The sequence below is a fragment of the Opisthocomus hoazin genome, chromosome 2 (genome assembly GCF_030867145.1).
Source record: "Opisthocomus hoazin isolate bOpiHoa1 chromosome 2, bOpiHoa1.hap1, whole genome shotgun sequence".
NCBI lineage: Eukaryota > Metazoa > Chordata > Aves > Opisthocomiformes > Opisthocomidae > Opisthocomus > Opisthocomus hoazin.
In genome coordinates this window covers 35,950,574-35,971,026 of record NC_134415.1, presented here as the reverse complement: position 1 = coordinate 35,971,026, position 20,453 = coordinate 35,950,574, and the positions used below count along the sequence as shown (strand labels likewise).

General features: G+C 37.9%; 1 protein-coding gene across 26 annotated transcripts in view; it reads left to right on the top strand.

Annotated features, from left to right (window-relative positions):
* The window catches only part of NRXN1 (neurexin 1), a 738,722-nt gene that overhangs the window by 363,382 nt on the left and 354,887 nt on the right, over window positions 1–20,453 (top strand). For 25 of the 26 annotated variants that reach the window (XM_075413190.1, XM_075413188.1, XM_075413180.1 and 22 more), the window contains 2 exons: window positions 810–983; window positions 6,591–6,710. In XM_075413190.1, coding sequence (XP_075269305.1) covers window positions 810–983; window positions 6,591–6,710 — 294 coding nt within the window. Of the gene's footprint in view, window positions 1–809; window positions 984–5,603; window positions 5,628–6,590; window positions 6,711–20,453 lie in introns of those variants that run through there. The other variant, XM_075413194.1, reaches the window with a different exon arrangement.

Sequence of the window (20,453 nt, the reverse complement as noted above, 5' to 3'; positions counted from 1 at the left end):
CCTCAGTGTTTAAGAGAAAAGTTACAGCTATGTCCTCGCAATGCAAGTCTCAGAGCTATGAATTACTCAGAGCAAGAAAAGCACTGGCTTTCAGTCCTGAGTAAGTTGCCTGAGGTTCATCAGAGTTGTTTATTCAGAATTATTTATGGCAATAAAATTTTGTTTGTTCAGTGTGCAGATTGCCATTTTAAAGGTGTCTAACTACCGCTTTTCCCACATGACTGACACGGGGTATGAAATTTGGTGGGGAGAATCGGTCATTTCATTGCTTAACAATGGTATCGCCATGTTTCTGCTTAGATGTGTCCCTAAACCCTTTATTTCTTGGCATGCTCTTAAATAGATGATTCTGGACATATGGACTTTAGGTGGATCTTGATGCTCCACTTACTGCCTTTTATCTCACTCTGCTGGGTCTATAATCAGGAGTGTCTGTGGTCACGTTGCCTGAGTAGTCTAACAACATGCAGCAGTGCTAGGTGCATTTGTAGATGGGGATTCTGTGACTGAATCCGTATCTGTGAAACAGATGTGTGTTTCCTGTATATATGAGCTGGCACATAAAGAACATGTCCAGGTACTTCCAAGTAATTAGTCATACAAATGTGAAGTCTACATATACATTTGAAAAAATATAGTCCTGCAATGTCTTTCACATCATATATGCTATCAGTGTTTTCTTCTACATTTATTTTGAAGAATGTTTTTCTGAGATATCTGTCATTCAGGACAAAAAGACCAGAAGATCAAACAAGTCAAAGATTCTACAGGCTTTTTTTCTGTATCTAATCTTTATTTCTCCTTAACAGGTGATTTGTATATTGGAGGAGTGGCAAAAGAAATGTATAAGTCCTTGCCAAAACTGGTGCACGCAAAGGAGGGATTCCAAGGCTGTCTTGCATCAGTTGACTTGAATGGACGGCTCCCTGATCTAATCTCAGATGCTCTCTTCTGCAATGGGCAAATAGAAAGAGGATGTGAAGGTATCAAATATGCTGACATTTTCTTATATTATAGTGAAAGTATTGTGCGAATCCTGCAGAGTTTTGTTGATACATACACTCCGTGCATGGAGAGACTAGATTTTACCCGATTCTGATTGATCTTGTTTGACCCTTTCTTACATAAAGACTGCATTTTTTTTAGTATTATGGAGATGATTGTGTACCTGCCTTACAGTGCAGAGAATGATCTGAGATCATGAGATAGTTTCTTAAATGTTTAATGTAGGTTCCATACTTCCCCAGTGGCAAGATATTTTGTGTGTATTTTGTTTACCTCTGATGTATTTTATTTAATGATAGAAACAATAACAATTAGCTTCAATGAAGTCCTTTGTATCTTCATAAAACTTAGATATTAGCTAATGCTGAGACATTAGCTAATTAATTCCATTTTTAAAGCAGACATTTTGAGTTGATTAATTCAAGGCTGATTTATGAAACTGTTTAAGATCAATCTTCCATCTTCTCTATTTTTGCTTACTCTTGAGATTTGTATTGTCATGAGCATTCTTATCTGAAATCAGTAACAGCCAAATATGTTTTATCTCACAGTTTTTATGTCTTTATTGACTTATCTGGAATATCATGGAATTTAGGTGAGGACAGAATTAAAAGAGGTGTATTTGTAATTCAGAGGTGTCAATCTCTAGCTATTTTTCCAGCTGTCATTTAATCCCACGTTATTTTTACTATGATTTATGGAATAATTTAAATCAATTCTCTGTCCCTGCATATATATATATATATATATTATTCACATAATCCTGAATTTTTTGTTCAATTTTATGTGTTCTCCTCTCTCTCAAGTGCCATTCTTCTCTGGACAGAAAAATGTGTAAATGACACTGTCAAATTTTAAGTTGGAATCTTGATGATTTTGATGTCAAGTTTGTTAAGTTTGCAAATAGATATTTTTAAAAATCCAAGGAGATCTGGGGGGTTTCCTCAAGCTTCACAAGATAAAGATTTCTGGCAGATAAATTCTGTCTCCTCTTTTGTTATGCCTACAGTACATTTGTACAGGTGGAACATTTTTGTTCTTTACCTTCTGCCTGGAGTTAACAGTGTAAATTCTATTGATAGCACATGGAAATAAGTAAAATTCACAACTTATTTTTTGTAGCTTGAGTGTCTATTTATTTCTATCAGGAATGGAAAAATATGTATAAATCAGTTTGTCACTGAGTTTAGAAAATTAGATTCTGCTTTCTGAATGTTAGCAAGTTCCATGCCTGCACCATCCCTTCAGAGAGTCAAAGTATGCCTGAATTCCATTGTGCATTTCATAGCTTCTTTTGAAATTATGTCATTTTCTAAATTAATTTTATGTACTTCAAAGAAATATTGCCATGTGCCTAGAGTGTGAGATCACCTTTAAAACCAGTGGCACAACTCAGCTATCAGTGAATTTAATAAAGCAACCAACAATTTAAAAAAGGCCGTACAAATATTGGTCTTTTTGGTGGAGAGTCAGCTTTGTCCTACACCACAGTCATCTGGTGCAAGCAAAATGGTCAAACCAGATGTGCCGCCTGGTTCCCAGAGAACTGACTCATCAAAAGTCTTGCCTGCAGAAGGAAATCTTTAACAGCATGGAATGAACTATTCCCTTCCAACCTTTCTTCTTAACCCTTGCAAGTTAACTCTTCTATCTCATTTATTTACTTCAAGTTTTCCTGTCTGACCCATCTGTCAGTCTCTTGTCTGCTGACAGTGGATCAGATGTACAAACAAATGTTCTGACACCTAAAATATGATTTTAGCCACATGGAAATTTAGCTGCCTCCCAGCAGTTTCTTGTATGCCTGAAGCTGCCCATAGCTCTGCTGCTGTGCACGGACAGGAGTGTCTCCATCTTTACATGCCTGAGCAGTGTTGCATCTATCTCACGCTGCAATGGGATGTGTAACCTCTGTAAGTTCCCTGAGATGTTGAGCCCAAAGAGCTCGGGATACAGCAGCAGAAGTAATTTCAAAACAGTGAGTATTTGTCGCTGCCACTCTCAATCCAAAGACAGCTGGCTGTACTGGTGGGTGTATGTCCGTTGTTAAGACATCAGCCTGCTGCAAAATCTTTCCTGAGAAGTGAGGCATTTGGATTTGATGTTCTTCACATTCTTATGAGATTTAATGCCCCATGTTTCTGGTATATTAAAAAAAATATGGGGTGAAAGCTCTTTTTCTCTCTTCTGTTAAACTGTAAAGCCATGATGTACTGCTGATTAATTTTATCTGTTAGAGTTTTGTTCTTATAAAAATGATATTTCTTAATAACTTTACTGTCATGAGGGCATGTTAAAAATTCTTTCTTTGAAACTTTTTTCCAAACCCACATATGGGATTGGTGTGGCAAGTTGTAAGGCTTGCATTTTGCATCTTCAGCCACAGGCAGACAGATAACTCTGTTCTCTATCATTGAGCATTGAATATAATTTACACTTGGCTGAATCCACCTTGTTGACAAAGTTTCAATGGCTAGAACAGATAGAAACTAACAGTTAGAAACATAAATGTGCTAACTAATTCTTCAAATTTTTAACCTCAGAGCCAGGCTGTGTCAGCCCTTTTTTTCTCTAGTCAAATCCATTGTACTTTCTTTACATGCTTTAAATAAAGCAGAATTACAGAAATTACAGAATGATAAAAACATAGTTTAAATATATTTAGGAGGAAAATGCACTGTGTGCATGCATGTGCATATATAATATAATTTGTGTATTAAATGAACTATATGAAAAGTTTCAAAGTATTAACATAAGTGAAGATTCTTGATGGTGAGAGATGGGATTTGTTTTTGCAATATATAGTAGAAGATTGCACATGCTACTTAATAATGCTTTTTTTGTAATGTATGGCATGTAAGTGCTCACGTAAGACAAATGTAAATGAGAGATTAAATCCAGTCAATTAAAAAGTCTGCAATGAAGACTGAATAAATTGGAATATTTAAATTGAATGTGAATCAAAAGGTGAGTGCTTGAGAAGTGTTACAATATTTTTACTAAATAGCTTAGTTTTGTAATACATGTAGGAAAATATGAACCTGTTATGGTAGATATTACAGTATTTACTGCCATTAAATAGTCTTCCTCTGTTCTTTAAAAAAAAAGCCACCTACTTTTATTAAAAGAAGTTCATACATGTAAACTGGTCGTGATGGCAATTCTTAAATAATGACTACTATAGATAAGCCAAAAGTGCTGAGATTTGATTTCATAAAAGCAAAATATGCTGCTTTTTAACAAGATCGTATCTGTATTTTTTCCAAATACGTGTGTTCCAACATGCACTTTTTAATGTGCCTACAGGGTCCTGCAGTTTATGTACTTTTAAGTCCTTGTGACTTCTGCTCTACTTTTGCAAAGATGAGGAAATTTAACATTGCATAACTAAAGTGTAAATAAATGCATGAATATATAACATTTAAACACCTACAGATATTTTCACTTCATCTTTGTAAAGTTTCCGAGTAGCAGAATCTGGTGAGAAAAAAATGTGTCTTGTCTTGTCAGCTACGGAATTCTGTCATTATAATCCCCAGCTCAAGCAAGGGTGATGTAATGCCCAAATGTTTAAACTTCTGGGCTCAAAACTCCGAAGAGAAGGAAATCATGATCCTATGTCTGCCTACTGCAGTGAATCGGTTATAGGTATTATTGTTGTTATTATTTGAACAGGAGAAAATAGAACAGTTAATAATTTCGCCAAAACGGGAATGCAGCATACACTGCCCTCATTCTTAATCGCACTGGTGACTGCTCAGGCCCTGGTTCAGAGGTGAGCTCGAGCAATGCCTCAATTAAAGCAAGAGGACACTGAACTGACTTAAATCATGCCGGTATGGATTTTTCTAAAGTACTGGCAAATCAAAAGAAAACCCCACACTGAGATCTTTGAAGGAGCTGTAAAGTGAAAGAAGGGTTAAGTGGATTTCTCTCTACGGGATGAGTTAGGATATTTATATAGTCTTTGGACCAGTTTTCCCCTGTAATGAATGACTAGCAGTAGGAGTTTCAAATAGGTATTGATGTGTCTTCTCCAAAACAAATTAGGATAATTTTATAATCCCAGAACCAAATTTTTCCTCGTAGTGTCAAGAGTTAGTGTGAAATGTGTGCGCGAGCTCATAGTAATCTGCAGCTCACAGTCAGGATTTCAGTCTTCATTCACCAGTCATAAAGAAAGAGCTAGAAAAAAGAAAGACCACAGAGGATGACGGTGCTAATTATTCTTGAATTCAGTGTGTGTGAACATGACAAATGGCTAGTCAGGATTCAGCCATGCATTTGCTCTGCTAATGCATTCATACCTATCCAAAGAAGAAAAAAAGAACTTTTAATTTTCCTTCATTACATGTCATCAGCTCAATTAACCATTATATTTGTAGTAAAATACTGGCAAATTACTGCTTTCTTATTTTGGCTTGCTTGAAGATTTATGGCTATTAGCATTAATTTGTTTGCATTATATGGCATTTCTTTCTCTCTTTAACAGCAGCATGCACTTTACTCTGAATGTTTTTTTTCTGTGTTTGCTGCCATTTCAATATTGCTTACTAACATTTAATATATTTTGCTTTTTTATTTTGCTGACAAAGTTGCATTGATGAAAGCTGATTTGCAAGGTAGATAGCCCTGTGTCTATTAAACAAGACTGAAACCCCCAATGCACAGTTGAATTTCTGCAGTAAATGCGCTTTCAGAACTAAAGTGTGTTATTTTGTTTCAGATTTTGTCTTTTACACCTCTAAAACAATGGGCTATGTGAACCTTCATTTTCCAGCATAGCTTGCATAAAGGCTTTCAGTCTTGAATATGTTTGTATAGTGATTGCTTTAATGCTTTGATCATTCCTTTTCAAATTTCTTTATATTTCAGTAGTCTAGTTATGATTCCCTAGAAATAGAGTAGCTTTGTTTTTCATGCGTATGTCACATCTTGGCATGCCAGTTCATTAGTAGTCGGATTTTCTGCATTTCCCCTTAAAAAAAGGAACCTGCATGGGATCCCTGAAGCATGTGAATCAGTACTTCATAACATTCCTGCTAAAGTATCCCCAACTCCTATTAATTTCAGACCTAAATCATTTAAAATAATTTGTGGGATTAAAAGCATTGTATAGTGGAGCTTCATTTTCTTATTTTTTTTAATTTTGTTTTGTTTTTGATTTTATTTTCCAATCTTCACATTCATATCCCAGAGCTTTGCTTTATGTGGCATCTGGCTTTGCTGTTTGAAATGTGTTCACAGGAAAAAATAATCAAGTTTTTAGAAGCATTTAGCCAGTTAATGGTCTGACATGAGATTAACAAATAACTTGCAACAAAGTTAACATGCCCGCTGTACCTGGAATAACTCTGCTTCAGTTTGTGCATTCTTATGTGTTGAATGTATCAATCTTAAAACTAAAGCAAAAGCACCCTTTTAATATTACATGCTGCTGCAAAATCAGCAAGTTTATGTGCATTTTAATTGGTAACTCTTTGCTCATTTGATTTGAGATGTTGGCAACTAGTTAATGTGGTCCAGTGAGAAATACCTTTCTTTGGAAGACAAAGTGCAAGTCCTTTTTTGTATGTTCTCATCAGGCCCCAGCACAACGTGCCAAGAGGATTCATGTGCAAACCAGGGAGTGTGCTTGCAGCAGTGGGATGGATTCAGTTGTGACTGTAGTATGACCTCCTTTAGTGGACCATTGTGCAATGACCGTAAGTACACTAACAAATGCTGATCTGAACGAGATCTTTAAGGCAGTATTTACCTTAAATAGGCAAATATTTAGCTTTAAGGCAATATTTGAAGCAAGTGTCTGAAGCTTTATATTATTTTAATATTAGATATCTAAATGAACTGGCAAACCGTGTGAAAATCTGTAAGGCTTGTGGGAAGAACGTAATTAAAATATACAGTATCAATTTTGGACAACATGCAGTATCAAACTCTGTCAGAATTTGGTTTTATTACACTTGATTGCATGTCTAATATACTGATGGTTACCTGTTTGAAATAATCCCTTCCCTGCATAAATGTTACAAATGGATTTTTTTTCTTGATGGAAAAAACCTTTTACATTTTATTATCTTAAGCTATATTGCAATTTTGTAGCATTATATCATGAGGGCTATAATTACTGTGAAACAGTTGACAAGGCTCATTATCTCCCTTCATAGATTTCTTTAGGTGATACACTAAGCATGCCAATAATAAAAGCATGCTGAGTATTTTAGTTCTTTTAAATTTCATCTGAATAAAACTACATAACATCACCAACCATCTGGTCTTTCAGGAAAAGCTTAAATGTGTCAAAAAATAAGGGGCCTGATTCACCAATATCATAATCTGGTTTTATTCCAGTCTAGCCTTATTGATCTAAAGAGAATTATGCAGAAGTGAAAGTGGAATAGTAATGCAAGAGCCATAATGTTCCATGGTAACTGATTAAAGCGAGCTACTGGGTTTTCTTTTTAACTTGTCACGTTTGAAACATCCAAATGTTGTACGTTTTTATATTCTATATATGAAAAGGGAATTTCTTTAAGGCTAAGCATTTTTATTTCTGTTTGTATACATTTATCTGAATGAATGATGGTAGAAAGTGTTGGTATAACTGTCTAGTCAAGCATTTTGGATTTTTATGTCTTGTTCTGGTTCTTCACTCTACAACAAGGTGTACCTACTTGGACAAACCCTAAAATAACAGAATAATTACAATCTGAAAATCTTTTGGCTCAGATTGTATCTCGCACAAGTCTAGAAAATTAATTATATGTAAAAGCTACATTAATTATTTTTATGAAAGTTCCCGTTTTCTACTCTGGACCGTGTTTGAAGACTATGGAGAGGACTCATCTCAGTCTGTTTCTCTGCAGTTGCTGTCATGGTAGAAATGAAATGTAGTATCCAATAATTTTTGATAGTTTGAGCAAAAGTTTGGGTTTACTTTATGTGTATGAGTTTTTCGTTCCCAGCAATGTGAGTGATTAGTCATACTGCTAAACATATATATTTTCATGATTTCAGTCTCCTATCTGCTACAGGAGAAAATGATTTGTTTCTATTTTAGTTCTAAGTTGTTATTTCTGTTCTTCTGTCATCTTTGAGTTCTTCCAAAAGTAACTAAAACCTGTGAATAAGAAGTTATATATTCCACATATAGCAAAGGAGCAACTTGTTTGTAAATTTGTCTTAGTAGTAATTGATGTCTGGACCTGGAATATTCTATGAATTATTTCTTCAAGTGACACCTATTGCATAAATTTGGCAAACTGATGAACTTATGTAAGAAAGATATTTATCAGTCTATGAAGGCTCATTTGTATGGTAACATTATGGACTACACTGCACACAATCAGATAATTCTCAACATCCTATTTCTGATGATGGTAATAGAGAACCTTTAGCACATGGGTGCCAAAAATACTTACTTTTTTCCCAGATAAATCTTTTTTTTTAATGTTCTCCTGTCACAAAGATGAAATATAAGTTTATCCTAGATATGGATGTTTTGTAGTAGAATGCAGAGTCTGGTAAATGTAATAGGTTTGGTTTCTGCTTTATCTTGGCTCCTCAGATGAGTTCAGTTACCAAAAATCTGCAAAGCAGATCTAATAAGAGAGATTTGTCATAATGGTGTATGTGAGGGAAAGGAGGAGAAATTATGTTGTAATCTCAGTGTCGTCTAGATGCTCGTAAACTGCTTTTGCTGTGTTTGGGAAGAGGAGTGATGAAAAGTTACTATAGGTTTTGGTAACTTGTATAGGCTGCACACCACAGGCTAAACTTCCACAGCACTGAAGTAAGACAAATTCCCTTCATGTGAAGAAAGATTATCTCAGCGACAAGTCTGGAATTCAGCAGCTGCTCGTTGCTGAAAAATGCATCCCCTTCAGAAGAACGTAGGCAAGTTCCTGAGCGGGGTGTGTGAGCATGTTTCCACTGCAGATTGCGCGTGGAGTGATACTGGTAGAGAGAAACTGAACTCTAACCCAGTATTGCTACACAGACAGGCTCTTGGCTTACTTTACATTTGAATGTACTGTTTTATGTAAAATGGAGTATTAAGGACATCAAAATCTCATGAGTAGAGATTTTTTGTTATCAAATCCCAAAACTGACCACTTAAAGTGTCAGTGGTCTTAAAAGAAACAGTTCAAAGTACCTGATTTATGGAGACTTGCATCCTTGCTATGCTGGATATCCATGTCCAGGTGTTGGCAGTGGGGGATTGCAGGGTGGCCTTAGTGAGGAGAGGCTGGGACTGCCCTGTGCCAGGCGCAGCCGGCTCCAGCAGACCCATCGCAGGGCACAGCCAAGTCCCTCAGCCAAGCTGGTGGCACCTCTGTGAAAACATGCTTAGAAAGTGTGCCATTCTTACCAAAGTGGTGGACAGGTGAAGCAGGATGGAACAAAAAGAGTGAGGGACAACAGAGGGAACACCAAGGTCAGAGCAGGGGGAGCAGGCAGGCAGCTGGGTGGGAGTTTGGCCCTGAGCCAGGACTAACCCACTGCACCTCCCTGTTACTTTGTTCCACAGCTAACCCACCACACCCCCCTGCTGTTTTCTTCCACTAGTTCTTAGGGAACATATTTGAGTAGAAATTTCAGAGTGACAAAATGACTGACATGAGAGGGGACCTGTGGAGATTGTCTAGTCCAACCCCTCTGCTCAGAGCAGAGTCAGCTAGTACAGGTTGTCCAGGGCTGTGTCCAGGTGGGTTTTGAATGTCATCAAGCGTGGAGACTCCACAGCCTCTCTGGGCAACCTGTGCTGGTGCTCACTCACCCTCACAGTACAAATATATTCCTTATATTTAAATGAGATTTCATGTATTTCAGGTTGTGCCTATTGCCTCTTGTTGTGTCACTGGGCACTACTGAGAAGAATTTGTCTTTACTCCCATCTGTCAGGTATTTTAAAACATGGATAGGATCCCCACTGAGCCTTCTCTTCTCCAGACTGAAAAGTCAGTGTGCTCTCAGCCTCTCTTCGTATGAGAGTTGCTTTGAGCCCTTAATCACCTTTGTGGCCCTTTGCTGGAGTTACTCCAGTATGCTCATGTCGCTCTTACACTGGGGAGCCCAGCACTAGGAGACAACAGTCCAGGTGCATGTCAGCAGTGCCGAGTAGAGAGAAAGGATCACATCTCTCAACCTTTCTGCAATGTTTTTTCTAATGCAGCCGGTGAGGCTGTTGGCCACTTTGCCACAAGAGCGTATTGCTGAATCATGTTCCACTTGGTGTCTATCAGGATGCCCAGATCCTTTTCTGCAGAGCTGCTTTCCAGCTGATCAGGCCCCAGCCTGTCCTGGTGCATGGGGTTATTCCTCCCCAGGTTGAGGATTTGGCATTTTCGTTTGCTTTGCAAGGTTCTTGTCAGGCCACTTCTCCAGCTTGTCAGCATCCCTCTGAATGGCAGCACACGCATCTGGTCTGTCAGCCTCTCCTTCCAGTTTTGTATTATCTGCAATTTGCATAAATGTGCACAAATTACCTTGGTACATTTGAGTTGATACTTTCAGCACGTTTCCCGTAGTAACCTTAGTGCACGAAGATTTGATGTACATCGTTACTAAGCTTTTCAGTGTAAATGTTTCAGGTATATCATTCTGGTCTGTAATTTTCAAAACAGAGAGATGGGAGGAAATAATGAAAGGAATAGTTTCTTGAAAAGTGTTATAATACCTTCTACTAATACAGTGTGCAAGAAGTTTCTGTAATCTTTCCTGTAACAGCAAATTATTACTCCTGTGCTGTTCAGTGTATTATTCCAGGTGAAAATACACACAGCTTAAAATGAAGAGTTTTTTAAAAGTTCTCTCAGAATAACCACCATGTGAGGCAGGGTGTTTCTTTCCCAGTCCGAGTGTCCTCTCTGTGTCAGCTGGAGAAGGAGAAGCTTAGGGAATATACTCCTACGGAAAATGACCTGGGCCAGCCAAGGGTACACCTACAGTTTTACAACTGTAGTTCGGATCACCTGCAGTTTAATCCACAAAAATTTTACTTAGTTGCAAATCTCAGTACTCCACTACAGTGAGTAGGGAGTGCCTGTAGACCGTAAGCCTCCATAGTGACACAGGTGGGAACATTCTATGTGGTGCAGTTTGCTATTTGCTGGAAGATAAACAAGGCGGGGGAAGTTTTGACCCCAAGATGCCACACAGATGATCACTTTCTCTTTTGACATGATAGGACACTTGGAGATTCAGCGCAACAGTGCTCTTTAGGTGTGATAGGCAGAATGTTACACCGAGAAGTGTAAACCGGACCAGTAGCAGTTGCTTCTACAAAATGGGATTATATAGAAGACTGTACTAAAAGGACAGTTAATGGCTATTCTTACAGATGGATGGCTGCATGCAACTCCACACATCATGAACATGGTAACTATTTCTAACAGCAGGTTATGTAGTGAAAGCTATCCTCCTAGGGAATTCAGCTTTTTTGTAAGAGTAGTGCTGGAAATTACTTTGGCAAAACAAACCAGAACAAATCTAGAAAAGATTATCTGCTTTCTGTAAGTTTACATCTGTTTTTACTTGGGCAGTCTTTAAGTACAGACATATTAGTGAATGTAATGGCATGTTTGTGAAAACAAATACTGCTATTATGGCATAGAAAATAGCAGACATAATAACATTGTCACATTACATTAATATAGAAATGTTCTGTGGCAAATTACAGGGCAGCTTCAATACTGTCTGTTACCAGAAGGGAGTAATGTATTGGCGTTGTACTCGTGATGGTCTAGCTAGCACTGTGTCAACACTTCCATTAAAATCCATTTCTGAAGGGTTAGAACTTCACCATGCAGTCTCTTCTGACTAGAAATTTGACATTCTCAGCCACTGTGAGCAAGAAAACCGTTTTCATAAGTTCTCTTATAATGACACTTCACAAAGAAAAATCAAAAGCCCTCATTTAAATGCAGAACGGTTTCAGTATTACAAAATGGTTTCAATTTAATTTTCTTGATATTTGATGTTATAGAGATACTGCCTTTCAGCTAAGAGTATATCTGTAGTGATGGTTAGATTTTATTTTAAATTTGTTTGGGTGTTAATATAATAATTGTTTTGTATCAGAATGATTTAATTGGAGGTTGGACAAGGAGTTCAAGGAAGGCCTGCTAGGAGAAGATGCAATCCACATGCCAAGGTGGGGCAAAAGCATCTTTGCCACAAGCTGGCCAACCTGGCAAGGAGAGAGCCAGGACTAGGAATGATGGGGTATGGAGCTGACAATTCACAAGGAAGTGAGGAAATAGTGGACTGTGATGGGAAGGTGTGAAGCTCTGCTCAGCGACAAGTGATGAACCAGCTGAGAGCTTATGGGTTAGGGTTAGAGGGCAGACCAAAGTAGAATGCGATATGATGGGTATCTGCTACAAACTGCCAGATAAAGAGGAAAAAGTAGATGAGGTCTTCTTCAGAGAAGTTGAAGAACCCTCATGTTCACAGACCTAGTCCTCATGGGGGACTTGAATTGCCCCAGTATCTGCTGGAGGGGCAACAGAGCAGGGCACGAGCGTTCTGGGAGATGACTGGAGTGTATTTACTTGCTGATACAGGTGATCAAGGAGCTGAGGAAGAGAGGCACACTGCTAGACCTCGTACATATAAACAAGGAATAATGGATCAGGGTTGTGACGGTCAGGAAGTTCAGGTTCTTGAGAGGTAGGAGTAAGACAAAAAGCTGGAAAACAATCCTGGACTGCCAGAGAGCAGACCTTGGCCTATTCAGGTGCCTGCTTGAAAGAATCCCATAGCACCCAGGAGAACTGGTAAATTTTCAAGAATCAGTCCCTCGAAGCTGAAGAACCCTCATATACAATCTCATACACAGAAAATCAAGCCAAAGCGGCAAAAGTCAGGAGGAGCCTCTGACAAAACTCAAACTTTAAAAGGGAGTGTGCAAGAGGTAGAAGCAGGGTCAGGTGGGCCAGGAAGAATATTGAGATGCTGTCCATGCATGCAGGGATGGCGTTAGGAAAGCCAAGGCCCACTTGGAGTTTAATCTGGCAAGGGACTTGAAGGAGTAACAAGAAGGGCTCCTACCAGCAGTGACAGAGCAGGAAAATGTGGGCCTGCCATTGAATGGGGTGAGGGGACCTCATGGCAAGGGACATGGAAGAGACCAAGGTACTCGGTCTTCTTTGGCTTGATCTTTACTGGTAAGATCGACCTTTAACATCTTTAGCAATCTGAGGTCCCTGAGACCAGTGGGAAATTCTGGAGAAAGGCTTACCTCAGTGGAGAAAGATCAGGTTAGGGAATATCTAAACAAAGTGGAGATATACAAGTTCCTGAGACCTGATGGGAGGCATCCATGAATGTCATTGCAATGCTGCTCTTGATTATCTGTGAAAGGTCATGGCTAGTGGGGGCAGTTCCTGAGAACTAGAAAAAAAGTTTCTTCTGTCTTCAAGAAGAAGAATCCAGTAAACTACAGGGTGGTCAGCCTCACTTTGGTCACTGGAAAGGTGATTGAGATAATCTGCCTGGAAGCTATTTCCAAACATATTGGGGACAAGAAGGTTATTAGGGGTAGCCAGTAAGGGCTTACGAACGGGAAATCATGTATTATTATATGACAGTGGATTCTGTACTTAGGTATTTGTCATTTTTTGCTAAGCTGACAGTCTGTGTTATGATTTGCAACCATCCCCTCAAAACTGGGACTGAAACACATATGTTTCCAGAAAATCAAATCCTAATTGTTTCAGATTGAACACACCGAACAGTGGCTATTTTTTGCTTTTGCTGAGGATAGTAGAAACTAGGCATTGTAAAAATACATTAGTTAAAGTTTATGAGAGATTTAGATAGAAGTGTATTTGACATTACACAAATTCTAGGAGGAACTGAATGATTCTCTCTTCAGTGTAGTGTTTGGAGAGTGCTTTAAGTAAAACTGAGGTTATACTTTGAACCACGAAACCCCTAAATATTCAGTCAGCATTCAGCTTCTGCAAGAAGTGAGCAGTTTTATAAACATCAGCCTTCTTCACTGCAGAACTCTGATCAAAACAGATGCATTCTTACACTGAATGAGACAAGTCTTATACTTTGTGAACATGTAATTAGCAATTATGTAATAATCCATATGCAAAGAGGGGTAATTTAATATTGCACACAGAAGTGTAAACCTGTCTTTCCTTAGGTTTGCAATGTTTTGTGTTTAAGGTCCTGTATGTGTATATACACCTAAAAAAAAATTTCACACTATATAGGAGTATTTATTTTCTTATCTATGCCACTGACGTTTTAGTCTTCTGTATATGGTGTTGACAATGGATAGTCATTCTTCTCTCACAGAGTCTTCCTTCTTCTGGAATATAAATCAGAGGGTTATGTTCACATAATCTCTGTAGTCCCGTATTATACAAATGATGGATTTAAATCATTTTACCGCATATATTTCTTTCACGTTTATTAATTGATTTAACTGTTATGGATACTGCATCTTTTGGACCTTTTGACACCTAGATTGTAAGATCAGTCTTCATGCTACTTAGTGAGAAGGACATATGCAAATTAAAGAAGCTTAATTATACCAGTGACCGAAAGCTAAACTAACCGTAAAAGCCACTCAGTAGTACTTTCCAAAATAATGTTACATATTCCTGACTAAGCCTTTGCAGTTGCTAGCTACCAGTAAATGTATAACCTGCTGTTATGAAAAGGGCTGGAAAATCCCTCAGAGTACTTTAAAACACATTTGATTTCCATCTTCAGTAGCTGAGAATTAAAAAATCTGTCCCTTAAAACATACCAGTTTAAATACTTCATATGATTATTTTGCAACAGAGGCTCACAGTACACGGGAGAAATAAACATAACTGCACACAAAATTACAATGCAGGGCAAGCTGCTGGAATGAACTAATTGAAGACAATTTGTTCAGCTTATCCAATATCTCCCTATAATGAATATCTGGAATTTCTGGTGACAAATGTCAGTGGCCTAATTTGTGTAAACTTTAAAAGGAGTAGGACTTCACACATGCAGTCTTGAAAATGCATAAATTTTGAGGTGTTTAGGAGAATTAGAAAAACTGCAAAAAGAGCAAGGAGAGCAAAAAGTGTTTTCCTGTGAGCCATGGCTGTGAACCAAGATTACCTTTTTTAACTTTTGTTTTTATTGGAATTCTAATTAGGATAGCTTGCACCTTGAGCTGTCAGGCTCCTGTGATGTTATATAGGATCACATGTTGCTCCAGTCAGAACTGTGGAGCATGATGCACAAATGACATCATTTTTTCAAGGTTTTAGTGGCCCAGCTCTATTCAGTTTTTTCGTCCTCTGTTTCATGTCAATTTTGTAGTACGTGAATTTAGGCCTTTTATTATGATTTATCAATCTATTAATTATGTAAGTTAACAGGCATGCTTTTGTTGACAGTCTGAAAACAAGTTTTAGAATTTTTTTCTTGTTTACATACAAATTCTGGAATAGTTAGATGAGCTATCCATGCATAAAATAGTTAAGTAATTTCCATTTTCTTAGATACATTTCAAACTATCCCCTTAAAAAATGAAAATAATAGAAAGTTGTTTGACAATAATTGTAGAAGTTCTTAGATGTGAGAATATTTCTAAAAAGCGGTAGTAAGTAAACTTTTAAGTAAGTGTTGTAGTTGATGGTGGGATACTTGATACATAAAAAGCCACAAAGGAACTTTCAAGGTAGCCAAAATACATTGTTATAGTTGTGTTTGTAGCTCAGATAGAAGCAATTACGCAACATTTCTGGCCTACTCGGAGGTATTTTCTATTTCACGGTATTAAAAATGGAACATAGTGTCAGAAAATTGCAAGCTTCTCTCTGCCTCTGGAGGAATCAAGGGAGTAATTAAATTGGATTTTGGTATGTCAATAATATCTTTCTCTTATTAATGGCGTAATAATTTTGTAAATCAAATCCTAGAAGTGTTTCCAGTGTCATAAAGGTGAAAATTATTAAGGGTTAATTAAATATATTCTCATGGAACTAAAATTGTTCTGTTGGGTATCGTTAGATTCCTTTCTCTAGAACTTTCAATTATTACGATTTAATAGCATACTATGTACAATTCAGGCCTGAAATTTGTGTAGCCAAAAGCTATTCACAGTAATAAGCATACTGGATGAGTGCTGTCACTTCTTTCTCGCAGATTTCTCTGAACATTCTAACAATATCATATATTAAAATCGATTTAGGTAACTAGTAGTTTTCTGAACAATATTAATCACTATACATGGCACAGCCAGAGCAGAAATTTTAGGTCTGTAATGGTGTGAGTCGTTCCTCTCCAACAAACCCAAAAAAAGAGCAATGAGTAAGTGCTAGTTTTTTTAATAGATGATAGCTGCAAGGGTCACAAATGGTAGGAAAGGAGAAGAAAAAGCTCTCCCAAGCAGTTTCTTCTATAACCCATAGCAGAAGAATAGCTAAATGTGTATATGGGGAGTTTGGTAATATATATCTGTTTTATGTGCAAGATAGTTAAGCACAATGGCACAATGATGCAAAAATGGTGCTTCAGAAAGATAAAATTATTCAGTCTTTTTGAAGTCTGTACAACTGGATTTAGATTACTCAGGCAACCTGATCTTCCTCAGCATGTATTCTGCCTTGACAGACAGGCAGGTTAGTTTCAAAGTAACTGCATACACACATACATCCATAAGCATGCTTATTCTCTCAAAGTCGTATGTGATGTTTAAGATCCTTTAATATATCATTTGGACTTAGCCTTATGAATCTTGTGTACTGATATTGTGTCTGGAAGTCTTCATAGCTGTTTTTTGCTTAAGTATTTTAGGAAATTATGAAAGAAGGTAACAGAGTCAGTAATAACAGTATGAAAAAATACCAATGGAAGCAGTACTCTTAGGGCTGAAGAAATTTTACAAAGGTTTAGTGTCTGGTTGCTTAATGAAGGCAATTGCAAGATGAAGTCCCAGCTTGGGGAAAACCACTCCATGTTAAACGCGGTCAATACCCAGCTTGGGTGTTGAAAAGTAGGAACTGTAGAAAAGAGGGTGAAGAACAGCTAATGCTCATGAAGCTGTTTGGTGCCCACAAACATGGTTTAAATGGTGTGTTAAGGATTCGTATCAATTTGGTGCTAATTCTGGAGGAGTGTTCATGCTGTTTAGCTTTATGCTATCACTCTTTGTAACGAAGCCATACTTTGAATTGAAAACAAACATATGGAAGCAGCACATCATTTCATTGTAAACATCCACACACTAAAAAACACTTGAAATGTATGATATTCAGTATTCAATGTCGAGTGCATTAATATTAACAGATACTATTTGCAAATCATCTTAAGCTCTGAGTCTGCTGTACCATATAAGGAAGTCCTCCCTATTGTGTGTTTGTTTCAAAATTCTCTCCCTTTTAAACAATGTAAATGTTTAGAAAACTTCTAAGCAGATCAGTGGTCTGATATGTGGAGTATATAAATATTTCACCAAGAGTTCAGAGTACTTTGAGTTCGGGAACCTAACACTGCTCAGAAGTATCAGCTGTGGAAGACCACTGCCTCTTATCCAGAGATCATAAAAACAGGAGCTGAAGGCATTCAGTTCCTCTAAAAATCAGGCTTTTAATCACTTATATATGTTACTGTGAGCTCAGGAACAGAGATGTACATATGCATCTTGCAATAAGGCCAGGACAGGTGCTTGCTACCAGCAAAATGAAATTTAGTTACAATTCGAGTCTCAAATCACTAGTTGAATGACTAATTTATATATGTCGCCGTATATAGCGTATATAGCATTTTCCCTCTCCCTCAACTATTAAAACCAGTTCTTGAAATTAAACCCAGTTCTTGAAATTAAACCCAGAGTTTTTGAAATTGCTTGAAATTCTTTCTACTCTCCATTTTTTCCTCTTTATCTCGTCTTCTGGATCACCAATACATGTTAGTCTGGGCTCAGGTTAGTTACAGTCATTAATTTTCTTCTGGTCCAGCAGTAATTGTAGGTTGGCTTTCCTATCTGGTCAAAAATTAGTCAGAAAGTTGATTTTAACTACTGATTCTGTGAGTGTCAGGTGGTCATACCTTTGCTCGTGTTGTCTCTTTTAAATACTCAAGTTATTTGATGCTTACCGGAAATAGCCTTTTCTTGTAGCTTCATGACCTGTACTTGTAGTAGCTGTCAGATATCTGAACTAGTTTTATAGCAGACTCATATCTCTGGTTTTGACTTTGGGCCAGAACTCTCCTGAAGAGAATCAGAAGCACCACAACCTTTCAGCACATCAAGAGGAGCCAAAAGACCTCCTCAGTCTTTCACCATTACCCCTATCGTAGAAGTATACTTGTCATTAAAACCCCCCTGCACTGTTTCTTCCCCAAGCAGTTGTAAGCTGTACAGCGTATACACAATAGTTACCCAGTATTTCTGGGAAACATCGGAACCCCTGCACAAGTATACTTCTCTTTTGCATGAGCAGTAAGTTGGACACTTTCTGAAAAAGACAGATTTTGCTCTGCATGTACAAAATCATCTGCATGGCTCCCTCACAAAGGGTTCAAGACCGCTAAGAAGTATCAGGCTTGGTGCACTTAAAGACCTGATACGCATATGGCCAGGGGACAAGTTTGAGATTCCTAAGGATACAGGAGTTCAAACAAGGTGCTGAATATCTGAAAACCTTGGACAAATATGAAAAATCATCTAATTTTAGCCAGAATCCCAAAGTCAAAAAAGAGGATGTTCAAGAGGCTACTTGGATATCTATTTGGTAGTCTTCTCCCACCTGCTTGCTCTCTTTGGTCAAGTTCTGCTTTAGCATTGAGCTCCAACCTTTCCTGTTTTGTTCAGTCTTTTCTTTTTTATTTTTTTGCCTGCTAAAAGGATGGGGACACATTATACTAGGCTTCCTTCTGTAATCCCTGAAGGGAAGTCTTTATAGCAGGAAAATATTCAAAATGATAGTATCTCTGTAATTGAAAGCACTACCAGGAATAAACGAAAAATGTTTAAAATTTGCTGGAGCGGTAGTGGCATGGCAGATCAAGTTCAGATGCTTACAGAACTGAGTAGATTTAATTTCTGTACAACTGAGGCCTGAAAATTTTTGAAAATCATAATTTTGGGAAGATATTTCTAAGCAAACATAAATCCTATTTCCCCCTGATATTCTACCCCAACTCTTTTTCTTGCCTCTACTTGCTACCAACATGTGTTACTAGTGATATTTAATTTGAACTACTTAATGCAGCTTTACTGGGATGACATCCAACTTCAGAGAAAGCTTCTGTAACCCCAACAAATACGCAGGGCCGAGAGATTATATTTTCACTGAAGATTAACCTTTTCCTGTGGATGATACTGTATGCCAGATAACAGAGAAAAGCTTGTGGATACTGGCTTATAAGCCTATAACAGAATTGTGGTGTATTGTAGTTTCAGATGCCTAGAAAAGGTATTTCTTGTAATTTGATTGTATCTGCATTGTGAGATTTTTTTGATCCGGCTGACCACAAGATAAAAAAGTCATCTAAGCAATTGCTCCAACTTGTTTCTTAGCCCCATTCTCTAGGAAGACTGAAGTCAGGATTAAGGTTGTGTAACACTTACCATGCTGTAAAGAATATTATTGAATTAAGTGCTTTGGAAAACGTCAGTTTTGAAAATCATAACTGAAGGATCTTCTATATGTTTAGAGCAGGAACAGCATCCTAAGTAGCAACAGAAATTTCCCATGGGTTTGGGGTTTTTGTTTTTTTGTTTTGCTTTTTTTTTTATTTCTTTGAACTGCTGAAGGTACATGGGTACCTTCCGAAATGGGGGTGTCAGTGGAAGTGAGGATGACACAGATATTTTAAAGTCACGTTGTGTAATTCAGCATCACCAGCACAACTGTGGTGACCGTGAGGGGACCAGTTGCGAGCAAATATCAGGCTCTCAAACTTCTTAAGCCAGTTGTGCACCCTAAGCCAAGATCTTATGGAACGACATCTTTAGTTTGATATGCCAGAAATAATCACTATGGTGAGGGGATGCTGGGAACAGATAGTAATCTTGCTCAGTTTGTACATAGCAAGTTATTGATGTGTAAATGTTGATGGAGCTGTACGTTAAATAGTTTTTAAAACTGGTCTGAACATGAGGAAGAACTTCTTCCCTCTGAGGGTGACGGAGCACTGGAACAGGCTGCCCAGGGAGGTTGTGGAGTCTCCTTCTCTGGAGATATTCAAGACCCTCCTGGACAAGCTCCTGTGCAGCCTGCTGTAGGTGACCCTGCTTCGGCAGGGGGGTTGGACTAGATGACCCACAGAGGTCCCTTCCAACCCCTACCATTCTGTGATTCTGTGAAAGCATAAGAAAAGAGGAGTAAGAGATAATGTGGAAGGCTGTAGGGAATGATAACCTTGCTTATATGTGTTAACAGTTGTACAGCTTTAGGTTGTAAAGTCTGAGCAATACTGAGTAGTCTGAAGCAGAG